Source organism: Trachymyrmex septentrionalis, unplaced genomic scaffold, assembly GCF_001594115.1.
Source record: "Trachymyrmex septentrionalis isolate Tsep2-gDNA-1 unplaced genomic scaffold, Tsep1.0 scaffold21, whole genome shotgun sequence".
NCBI lineage: Eukaryota > Metazoa > Arthropoda > Insecta > Hymenoptera > Formicidae > Trachymyrmex > Trachymyrmex septentrionalis.
Genome location: NW_017305288.1, coordinates 1510309 through 1523013, shown reverse-complemented (window position 1 = coordinate 1523013; position 12705 = coordinate 1510309). Strand labels below are relative to the sequence as shown.

The 12705-nt window shown below is 35.1% G+C and overlaps 2 protein-coding genes across 2 annotated transcripts in view; both read right to left on the bottom strand.

Annotated features, from left to right (window-relative positions):
- Positions 1 to 8114: 8114 nt before the first annotated feature.
- On the bottom strand, positions 8115 to 10011 carry LOC108748008. The gene is made up of 2 exons (XM_018485952.1): positions 9290 to 10011; positions 8115 to 8940 (listed from the first exon to the last, which is right to left on the bottom strand). The coding sequence occupies exons 1-2, from the start codon at positions 9855 to 9857 to the stop codon at positions 8696 to 8698; spliced, it is 813 nt and encodes a 270-aa protein (XP_018341454.1). The 5' UTR covers positions 9858 to 10011; the 3' UTR covers positions 8115 to 8695.
- Positions 10012 to 11937: 1926 nt separating this feature from the next.
- Positions 11938 to 12705, bottom strand: part of LOC108748009 — a 1256-nt gene continuing 488 nt past the window's right edge. The window contains exon 2 of the mRNA XM_018485953.1: positions 11938 to 12548. Within this exon, the coding sequence (XP_018341455.1) occupies positions 12003 to 12548 (546 nt within the window). The 3' untranslated portion in view covers positions 11938 to 12002. The remainder of the gene's footprint in view (positions 12549 to 12705) is intronic.

Genomic DNA, 12705 nt, shown 5'->3' with positions numbered 1-12705 from the left:
GCTTGCGAAAGCCGTCCGAAACGCCCGAAAACGCAGCAGTCAGCTGGCAAAGTCATGGCGTCAGTTTTTTGGGATACGCATGGCGTGATTTTCATTGACTACCTCGAAAAAGGTAAATCGATCAACAGTGATTATTATATTGACTTACTGGTGCGTTTGAAGGAGGAAATCGCAAAAAAACGACCGCACATGCAGAGAAAAAATTCATTGTTAGTCTCGGGACTTATTGATCCATGTGTTATCAATCTTTTTAAAATAATTCTAAAAAATATGCTGTGAATAACGCGAAACTTCGTATAGCGAATAATCTTTTTCTCTAAATGAAGAATTCACGATTCGAACAATGCAAAAGGGTTTATTACGTCTTACGCGATACTGAATACCTAATTAGTGACATGCAAAAAATGACAGTGTAATATTTTAATCGCCGTACGCAGCGAATACATTAATCCAAGTGTCTCAATCGGCGCTCATGGCCACAAAGTTGCAAGATAGCTACCGACGCTGACGTGGAGGATGTTGATCAATATTAAAAACATCATCCTATGCGTCTCGTCCAAATATGGCACGCGATTTATGTTAATTTGAAATAATTACGTGTGCGTCTTTCTAAAACCGGATTTTACAACTGCTTTGTACATTGCGTTTATTAATTTGACATTAACATTCCCGATTAATTCGCATAAGCGATACTTTTTTCACGACGGAAAAAAAAAAAAAAATGTCAAACGTCGTTCCTAAATACGTAATTTCACGAAAATGCGTGTCACGAAAATATACATGTCACGTATCTCGTTCGAGAAGACTCGTTCTTTAGTTTCTTGCGTCAGGATATTTAACTGACATGAAAGAAACGGACATAGTTATTTAAATGAGAATCTTGATATTTATTAATACAGATTTATCAATGAGTCGATTTTGAGTTGACCTTATTTTCAAAACTTTACGTTATTCTATAATGCGTGTTCTCATATACAAACCGTAATTGATATCGTTTATATTTCTAATTCCTTATTTTCTCTCATCGTAGGACAAAACGCATCTCGTTACTCATACACACACAACTCGTTTAATTCTCTCCCCTGGCTGATGAGTGTCTCCTGTATCACTTTCGGTTTTAAGGAAGCCTCCTACGGCGTCCATGCAAGAATGTATAAAATCCATGACGGCACCACGTAGGAATCTCCTTTCGAATCCTCGAGGAGCGAGGACGACGAAGAAGGCTCAAAGGTTGCTGATGGCTTGTACGCGTATTTGCCGCCTTCATGATAAGGTTGCTTTCGTTATACTATCAAACCGTCTGGAAAGACGAAATTGTGCTAATATTCTCTCGCTACCCTCTTCTGTCTCTTCCCTTTCCAATATCCGCCCTCACATCCCTTCCTCACGTCTGTGGCATTTATTATTTTTATTTCTCTTTGTCTGTCTTTTTTTCACTGTCTAAACCGCAGGTAGTATGCGATGGACCGCGGCGCACTGCGAACGAGCTCACTGACCCCTGAAAATATGCGGATAAGCAGAGGAAACTTCTGGTATCCTAAGCACCTCAACGTTTCACGGCGCACCGATGTTCGAGCACGATGCGTTAATCGCCAATATACGAGCGTATCGCGAATATAAGCGATATCATGTGGTAATCGCGTCGTTTAATATTCCTTATTAATCTGTCCGTCGCGGTTATGGAGCCGCGGTAACGTACGATAAAAATAATCGGCCGGTGCCACGCATTCTCAATCCTTATTCTACGGTAATATCGATGCCACGTACCGACTTTGAATCCTCTATCGGATTAAATGAACTAAATGAAGACGCGTCTGGACGCGAGGGACTTTTCTAAGTAATAGTCGCCTGTGCGCCATTCATTCGCCCGATTAATTTGTCCGGCCGACGGAAGACAGGCGCGATGCATTTATGATGAAGATTCACTCACGATTTGCAATTTATCATCGGCGTACGCGATCCTCACGCGAAGATCGAAGACGCTCGTTCGTCGAAGACGAGTTGAACTCGATGAACCGAGCCGCGATGGCTTTCATACGTTACTGGTGGTCTACAGAGGGAGGGCACGAAAGCACGCGGTACAGAAAGAGTCGGTTACATTTAGCAAACACGAAGTCCATTGATCGACTGGTAACGAAAATACACGGCCATTCCTAATTGTGCGTGTCGCTATGTCTAGACATTCCCGATTAGTAAGGAGAAGCATTGATGATCATTCATTAGCGGCGCCAAATGCGTTCGCTTTCTCTGCTCTCTTGTTCATTCTGACTACTTCGTAATTACATTTGAAACAATCAGATTGTAGAAGCTACAAATTATAGAAATATTTATGTGAAAATTAAACCTGTGTCTTTTTAAATTAAAAGTATGATAACTGTATTTATGAAGAAATACTTTTAATATAAAAGAAAAATAATAATAATAATTAAGTCGACTGAAACATCAAAGAATTCTGATCTTCTTGTTAAGTATGCAATTAATATATATCGAACAATATTATTATCATTATAATCATCGTATTCGTAGCATTTGGGTGAGCCTGAGTTTGATTACGTAAATCGAAGGTCACGGCTGCCTTCGTGAAAAATGCCGATGACTCAATGGCTCGCCACTCGGCGTAAACTGGAAAAAAAAGGAACCGACAAAAGACACAGGAGAATCGAACATAGAAAAAGGAGCGAACAGTACGCCATCGTTCTTTCGCGGCAAGGACAGCACACAGGTTCCTTTTCTCCGTGATATATATATTGAAATGTATCAAGTCAGCATGCTCGTCCGCTCCCACTAAGATCGTTACTTACATCAAGAGTCGAGTAAATTTTGTGTTTCCGCAACGTCAACCATTTGATACCAATCGGTTCATAGATCTGACGATGGAAATCGCCTGAACAACAATGTACCGCTCATTTTAAATTCACGCGTGTCCATCGTCTATCTCCATTCAGATAATGATCGACCGATCATGAAAGGGATCCGCTTGAGAATCTTCAGAAAAATCGACACCAGTCTATTTGTAAAAACACAAGAAAGCCGGACATTGCAAGCCCTTTACGACCAACCCTTCGTCCCAAAACCCATCGATGAACGGTGAGAGAATTAAGGAGAGAATAGAGTCGTTAGTAAGTGCCAAAATAAATAACTTAAATGTGCTTGTACGGCTCCGCTTTTACCTGTTCCTTGAAAGATGTGCACCTTTCTTTTACGGGTCCTATTATCCGACATTCGTCCTACCTTATGCTTTCTTTCAAGAATTCGTAAGTTATCGACGTATTAGATCTAGCCAGCAAAATATTGGCCGTGAAACGACCAAATTTGCTGTGCCTAATACCGGTAGAATAGAAAAACATTCGACAGGGAGAAAAATTTGCAATGGCGGATGCAATGGAAATGTCACGTCGCCTCGGTATTAAATGTCGTTCTGCACTACGTAATGCAGTATCTAAAGAAACGGCTATAATAGAAGTATCTGTACCTGTATCTCCAACATTTCTCTTTATATACATATGTAAAAAGTGCTTTGAAATATTGAGAAACTTTAACAGCTGATATAATATGTTGCATGTGAGATAAGTTATCTTAAAGAAATTTTTAATCAATTTTAATAAAAGATTTGGAAAGCACATTGCGTCGAGAATAATATAATAATAATTAAGGAAAACCCGAATTATTTAATAATAATATGAAATATTTATGCAAAAGAATATTGTGTAAGTAATTTATTATTATACATAAAAAAACTTTTAAAACCAGTGTCCATTCTTGAACAAAAGCCTCTTTAAACTTTTCTTTGTTAATAAAATGAAATTCAAGGTTTAATATTTATTATCAAGGTTCTATATGATTCTTTGAAAGCAGATGAAACACACATATATTCTCTCATTATAAAGTAAAAATAGAAATTATTCCTGGAAAGAGCTGCTAACAAGGGAAGTAGAAAATACCTATGATCGATTATGATTCACATGTTGTTTCGAAGGTCACGTAAATGTAATTGTTCCGGTATGCCTGGCTTAGGACATCTTCGCGAAAGAGTCACATTAAGAGGAGCCTGTTAAAGAAAAATTCGCCGCGGCATACACATCAAATGTCACATCATGCACGATTAAATGTCGCCATATTATATAAAGTAATAGTATTATTCAAACTAGCTATATAATTATGGTAATTGTACGACAAGGTTCGCAGTACGCAGCGGGTAAATGTGAGATTTACATGCTTTATTAAAATTCAATTGGTCACGCTGGTTGTGTGGACATACTTATACGAAAACACTATTTAATGAGCTGAACGATATATACGAAATTGCACAATTTACCAGTAAAGCCGAGGTGCATAACCACTGCATAATAAGTGTTTGCCGAGTGTCGAGACGTCGAGTATCAATTTCACATTACATAATGGAGAAGAAGAGAAATAGGAGGCAAGAAAGAGACAAAACGGGCAGAAGTGTGTCTCGTATCCGCGCTAATCCACACAAACTTTCTTATTCCGCCTCGTAGCCTCGCTTCCGGTTGTGTAACAGGCGCCTACGCCACACCGTTGCATCCACCGCGTGTATACATCATTCTCTTCTTCTCCGTTTTCTCTTTCTCTCTCGCTGTCTCCTTTCCGCACGCACTCTCGAGCACCCTTGTTGCGCGTTATGTGTACCTCCACAAAAGATCGCCAGTTTCGTGCGAGCTTTTTTAATAGAACTCGTATAAAAAGGAAGGCAGAGGGTATACACGAGGAAGAGAGAAGACTCGTGCAGCTTGTCGATAGTTCGACAAACGCCGGTGGTTTTTTAGTTGCCGACCGACTGTCCATATACCAGAAATAGGGAATGCGAATGCAGGAAGTAACGTATCCTGTGCGACCGATAGCTCAAGGGCCCTCGCGCGCTCTTTTCCTCGTCTAGATCAATTTACCCACCTGCGTAACGTATGTCCCTTCCTGATATATCTCTATACGATACGTCAAGGAGATTGGGAGACTTTAATACTATATCTTCCTGCTGCGCGAGTAACGATGCATCGCTCATTGAAGTGAATGTTATCGTTAAGTATTTACTGCGAGTATTACTGTTATCGTTAAGTCTTCTTGCTGGAGGTCTTCTTCGTGAGAAGAATGAAATTATCGCATGTAAATTGTAAATCATCAGCGAAACTGGATAGCATATTTTATTTGTCTCAACGATGCAAGCGAAACTTAACTTAAATCGAAATAATTGTTCCAATTCCTTTTCGACGAATAATTGTTCTTTGTGAAATTATTTAATAACGATTCCACATCGTTATTCACAGTGCATAATTCAGATTGTAAATGAGTCTGGTACAAAACGAAGGAAGAAGGAGCGTGGTTTTGGTCGACCGTGAGAATGTGGTCGCGCAAAAGAATCCGAAAAACCGTTCCTTTCGGGGAGTTCAGAAGGTATTAAGGGCGATCATAGGAAGAATATTTTCCTAAAAGGGTTTTACGAAAAGCGTTTCTATTCTTTCAAGAAACATTTATCATGCGTAAGTTTTGACAAGAGGAACGAGATTGATGAGTCCTGAATTGATTTTTATGTTATGGGAAGACATAAAAAATCTATATAATCTAAAAGAGGAAAAGATTAAATGATTTGAATTATTTATTCGAAATTTATTTAAAAATAAAACAGATAGTTATTTCTTTTATATATACACACACACACATACTACAAATTTATTCTTTTTTATGAAAATTATTTTTATCATTATTCTATTTTAATTAAATAAATCATATGTTTGCACAAGAGTATAAGAACAATGCATCTAGGCAAATTGTTTTCGCATATGTAATTGACAAAAAATAATTTGTTTAGAACATATTTAATTTGTGCAAATATATTATAAAATATTAACAATAAGCTATACTAGATAATACTATAATATATGTATGCAACCTCTCATATTCGTGCGAAAAAATAACTTGAGTCTTTAGTGAAATATAGCATTTTTTGTCAGCGGTAAAATCTCCCAACGCAATGAGAAAGAACTTATAATGTTTTACAACGCGGAAATGCAATAGAAATCGAAGGTATATTTGAAAGAAATTTGCAATCTAATAGCACCAATCATTACGCGTAAAACTTGATCACGACGTGAACGATTCTTTCTATGTAATCGCCACATATGCGTCATATGCGGGTACCCGGAAACTCTCCGTTCAACACTGTAGATTATTAAAATAATACACGTACTTTTTCAGCAACATTGTTAGCGTAATGGATGGTTTCACAATCGCGCACGATCTTGAGGATGCGATAAACACGCTTTCTAAAGAATATGTGCCCTACTCGGCACAGGATATTGGCGTATGCGGAGGCAAATTGCTTACGTAAAAAGGGATCATATATAAAGTAGACGCATCCTGCTGTGTTGATCCTGCAGATCACTTTATCTCAAGCGTTCTCGGGGGAAGAGAAATCGCGCTTTCGATGAATCAAGCTGATGCGACTCCTCTTCGCTTTCACTGATTGCTTTTACTTATTTCAAATATGATATAGCGATGACATGGCGAAACGCGTTGGGCGGTTTTTCTTAGAGAGAGAATCGGTAAGAAGAAAAGGGATCTGTTTTCTGCAGGATTATCCAAAAAAAAAACTTTAAGTATGTTGCACACCCTATAAAACCCTAAAACCTTAGAAAGATTTTTTCTTGTGCTTCTTTTAAGACATGCAGCTTAAAGACATTTTAAGCTTTTTCTGACCAGCGGATATTGGAAATTCTTTTGATATTATCCCAATTTTACCTTGGAACGCATCAACTGTTAATGTAATCTTTTGGTCAATGTGGTTTTTTTTGGTAACGAAGAAAAGTGAAAGTGAAAATATTGCTTTAACGGAAAGAAGTGCTTAAACTGCGTATTGTTCAGAGCAAACAATTCAAAGGAAAATTATTGGACAGGAACAAAAGAATTGAGATCCGGATAAATAGGAAATCAGGTTTATAATTTCTTTATTGTTAGAATATATACATAAAAACATATCATAATATTAAAAGTAACAAATCATATATAATAAATTATGATAATAAGATTATAACAAAAATTAAATACGTTAAAATTTAATAGTCAGTATGTACTATTTTGAATATTCCAATTATTCTTATCATTTATAATATTCTGAAAGAGCACAATCTTGTTATATCTACTGATAGAATAAAATAATTTTCTGCCTATTAACATCAGAATGAAGATTATTTTGAATGAAAATCAATTATTTGAAATCATCTTCATAATATTTAAATATAAATAAGTTAATTATAATTATTTGTTTATAAGTTAATATTTATAACATGACACTAATGTGTACTTAATGAAACTTTAGAGTAATTTTTTCCAAAGAAATACAACTATTCATAATAAATTATAACGGTCGGTAAAGAAGGTAAGTTATATGATCCATGGATCATCCTGGATCGTTCCAATGGTTTCTTGCGCCATCTTAAATTGTTCTCTTTACTTGACCATGATACTGTAACGGTATTACCAACTGAAGAACCTACAGTTTCCAAAACTTAAATCGTAAATGTTTTCTTAAATAAAATATATATTTTTGTTGATAATAACATTAATATCGTTATACATTATTTTTAATTATTTAAGTGTATTAATTTAAATTCCATTCTTGATAATATTGTAATTATATTGTTTAAAGGATTAGTGACAGACTTTACATAACATAGTACATAGTAATCATCTTACAGGGGCTTGATGGATCTAATAAGAAATCAAATTTCTCAAATATAAACTCTACAGAAATAATTTTTTTTTTTTAATTTATTCATGCCAAAAGAAATTTAATGTATTCCTTTAAGAAAAAGTGTTTCGGTATATTGATTACTAACCAATAACTGATATTTCACCAGTAATTGGTAAAAACACATCACTAAGTATTTAATTAGTTTCTTTCTAAGGGAAACACTTTTTCCGAAGAATTTATTTGACACATATATGTTTGAAAATATTACAGAAATTTTATAGGAATAAGATGAGAAAAAAAATGTATACAAAATATCAATTTATTATAGTACAAGAAATGCTTTTATTAACAAATGCAAAGATAATAATAAATAATTATGTTACACGAAAAATAAATAGTCAATGTCCACCGAAAAAATAATCTTATATCGCCTCGAAAATGTATTTGGCAACGTATCTATATATTGATAATATCTTTTATTTATATATTGTCAATATCATTCACGTATTTTTATACTTTGATGTTTGTTGTTGATTATTCTTTGGTGTGTATATGTTACACTTAAAGAAAAATAGTGAACGGCTTTGTCGATGTTCCGAATTTCTCTAAAAAAATTTAAATTAATTCTAATTGCAATATATTCTGAATATCAAGTAATATTAAAATATTACGAATTCTTAAACTTAATCAAAAATTTAATTAGCGCAACTAATTTCTCGATAAGTTAACAAATCCGCTCAATATAAGTTTTGTTGAATCGACAAAACGATTCTATGATTATAGTCGGCATGGAGCCGACAGTCTTTGATTGTGGCGCTCTCGTTAACGAAACTGACATCGCAATGTCATCGATCGTCAGCGAGCTACTTGATTATTTGGCGTAACTTTCTTTGGTCGTAACTTATTTGCTGACGTACGATCGGGAATGCGTTCACAAGGGCAATATCGGACGATTGATCGATGCGTCATTAGTGAGACTTTAGGATGAGTTCAGTTGTAATTCGTTGAGCTGCTTGAAGATGAGGACGATGAAGAGGATCCTGCTGAGCTGTACGAATTGGAGCTACCAGGCGAGTAATAACTATAAGCAAGGTTTTGGGCCTCCGCACCATTGGTTGGCGTCCAAACACGGGAATAAGGACCGTTACCATCCCATGTATTGACGGGATCGTAGCTCGACGTCGTCGAGAGCATAGGTGGAGCGCCATATGTCGATGCCGGTTCCATGGTCATTCCTACGATCGAAAAATTTCACTTTTCATTCTATGAAAAATTACACGCAAGCTTGAAACCTTTTTTTGCTGCAATTATTCTTCAAAATTTAATACAAATCTTCATACAGTATCTTCTTTACGTTTTAATAAATATCGAAACGTTTAATAAATTATAAAATAATATTCTTATACAAAAAAAAAAGTAGAATTACTTTATATAATTGCTTATGAATTAAGAAAAATGAAATTATTTAAAAAATAGCGATATATAGTTACCTGTAATTCTCATAATAAACACAGAAAGTTACTCTTTATGTTAAATATTAGAGATACTACAATATTAAGTATTTATACGTATGTATGCACATACCCATCGGCATCATCATGCCGCCTTTCTTGAAGAATTGTATAGCGACAAATCCAATCACGATAAGAATGGCAAGCTTTGACAGGACAAGAGCTTTTAGAGCTTTTATTCCAATAATAGCGACAAAAATAGGCATTAGAGCCTTTAACTTCAATTTCAACAGCAGCAAAAACGGTAGCAGAAGCTTCTTTTTCAAAAGTCCTCGAGCTTGACTTGTATCTACGTCATTGTTCTTAAATTCAATGTCGAGGTCAGCCAGGCTTCTATTAGGTCTGTATTTCAAACTTGCATCGACAAAAGGTAAATCAACTCCGTAATCGAAACTCTTGAGATACTTGAAGGTCCTAGCGACGATCGCCTCGTCAACGGTTTCGAGCGATCTCGCTTCCGTGGTGGTCCCCAATTTGTTATCGAGACGAGTCAAAATTTGATGCTTCAAACAAGACGTCCAGGAGTCCATCTTTATACATTCATTCAAGGAATTTATCAAGAAGTCCTGATTAGCCGCGCAAGATCCAATCAACAGAATGATCGCGCCTACTGATGCTGTCAGTCGCATGTTGATATCCATTTTCTTTCTTTGGCACGTTTTGTAAAAAATGATTTGGGTTATCCGTGTTTTCTTCCTTGCCGTCTCGTGTGGATTCTCCTGTTCGCTGTTTTCGCGGTACCGCGTGTCAATAAAAGCAATTGATCGTCCACCCGTGCGAGTGAGCGATCATCGGCAATCGAACTGCGACTGACAGAGGAGTGGCCCGTCCCTTTTATTTAATTTGTCCCCCTTGAATCTATGTTATTCGGTCGCGCATGTCGGGAATCTACGATTGAAGGGAAATTATTCAAATTTCACTGGCATAGAGCTTCGTACCTCCAATTCCCCCCCCTCAAACTTCCCTCACGCTCATTCACTCATGCGTGTACATGTATCGATTGTTGTGCGTCGCGTACGTTGTACATGATGGCATGCGACGCATACGGGAAACGGAACTTACGCCTCGCGTCTCTTCACCTTCGCGAATTTTCTTACTTGATTCGTCGCATAAAGTGCCAGACGCCGTTTCGCGGCCCGTATGCCTTCTGCACGTAATTATGATTTAACAGAATGAGAATAACTGTAGGGACTCTCTTAAAAATCGCAAGCCAAGCGTATATGTGCGCTACACAGATGCGATACTACTATTCTAGCGTAACGATGCAACACATTGTTTTACGATAATTACAATGATTTATGCACTGCTTATAATGCCGTACACTTGCTTCATGCATATGACATCATGAATTGCAATTCATTGAGAGAAAGCAGCATACGTATAATTAAATTTTATTATGATGCTAAGAAAGATAAAATTTTCGTTATAAAAAATTAGGAATTGTATATATTATATATATCCGCTACATTATTTTCATTCTTTACAAAATATTGATAACAAATTTTTGTTCTAAATATGGATTTTTAAAGTTACTTTTATTTTCGAAACTAATTTGATGTTGTTTATATGCAATACATTTGTTTTCTTCATGAAATTATTAAAACATACTTTAATATTTTGTTCTCATATTTATTTCTACTTTTAAATTAAAAATAAAGTAATGGTTAAAAAGAGATTTATTATTGATATATATATATATCAATGAAAGCATTTGCTAAGCATGTTGGAGCTCAGATTTATTAATTAAATTATAGTGTAAATAAGAATAATTGTAAAAAGTTATAATTATCACATCATATTCAGAAACAATATAATTAAATATATGTAGATACAAGTTGAAATTTTAACTTACTTATTTTTATTTACTTTAATTTATTCAATCTCCTTTGTTCTTCAAAATATCTTAAAATATAATGTATCAATCCATAGATGTAGATATGATGTAAACATTTATGCGAATATAACATAATACACATATAAATTGATGTACTTTAGAGAGATGCGCGTAATGTACATATATATAGATTTTCTTGTTTTCATAAAAATTGCAGGTCACGTAATATGTTAAAATAGTGAAATGACTTTTTTAAAGTAGTGATTTCTCCAATCAACTTTCGTAAGAAACGAAAGTGATCACTGATCAGGTTCACATATGTGTGTGCACGATTATATAGAATTTTTTTAAACCTTAATTAAAACCTTACAAGATTTTGATTGATTAAAAATGTAAGCATTTTATTAAATACAAAAGAAAAATATAGCATAGTGTTAAATCAGTTATGAAAACACAATATAATGTATAGACGAAATGATTATCTAACTTTTTCTTATCGGTCATTGAAAATAAAAAATTAAAATAAATTACTTATATATTTTTACGCATAGAAAAAATGAACATTCTTAAAACGACGCTTTGAATCTTTATCAAAATTTTAAAGATGTTTAAATGTTTTAATAAATAAATAATGAACAAATAATTAATCTCTAATTTAAATCTATTTCCTTCTTTTAATGTAAATTTGCAGTATTTCTAGTTTTATTATGTATATATAATTTTGTGTAACATGAAAAACGTGTTGATTTAATATTTTAATAAATTTGAGAACATTAATCTGACTAATCTGTTTTACTTTAATAAATTTTAGCATCTAATGGTAAGCGACATTGGAGAAGCAGGTTTTCAAATAAGCATAGATTGAAATGATTTGCAATAATAATTTATTAAATAGACAGTAAAAATAGGAAGCTAAGTATTTTACAAAAGCATCTACAGATCGATAGTGACATTAAGATTGTGCATGAGCGGAGTATGCGAGGTTGTGCGCAAGTTGCGACGTCGAGGGTTGATCCTGATCTTGGAAAGATCTGTATTGAGTTTGATATTCCCATCCGTGAGCAATAGGTGCAGCGTGAGTATCGGCGGCAATTTTTTTGCAAAGTTGGAAGATGGCCATGCCGACAGAAACGATGAAACTGAAGAAAGAGAGCTGCAGGGCGTTCCAGGCCTTCAAACCAAGCACACCTATGGCTAGAGGGATCAGAGTCATCGCCTTCAGCAAAACGAACACGAGGATAGGAACGATGACTTTCTTTAGCTTGGATCTACGAGCCTCATCGACAGCACGGCCCTGGCCAAACTTGACGTTGAAGATGAGTTGATCGTCTTCGATGTTGCGCGAGCTCATCTTCACGGTGGAGTCTAGTGGCAGTTTAAAGGTCACGTCGTGAGAGGCCAAGTAGGATTTTACAGTATCGAGGAAAGAACTTTCGCTACGAGCAGATGTCATCTCAATGGGGTACGAGTTATGTGTAACTTCTACCGTTTCGGATATCTGCAAAAATAGAAACAGTAAAAAGGTTGTGTTAAGTTATGTATAAATTATTTACTTTATTTTTACAAAGTGACAATTCCATTTTCACAAAGTGGAAAAAAAGAAAAAATGATAAATTAAAATCTGGTAACTGTATCACGCATTATTTGAATAATAC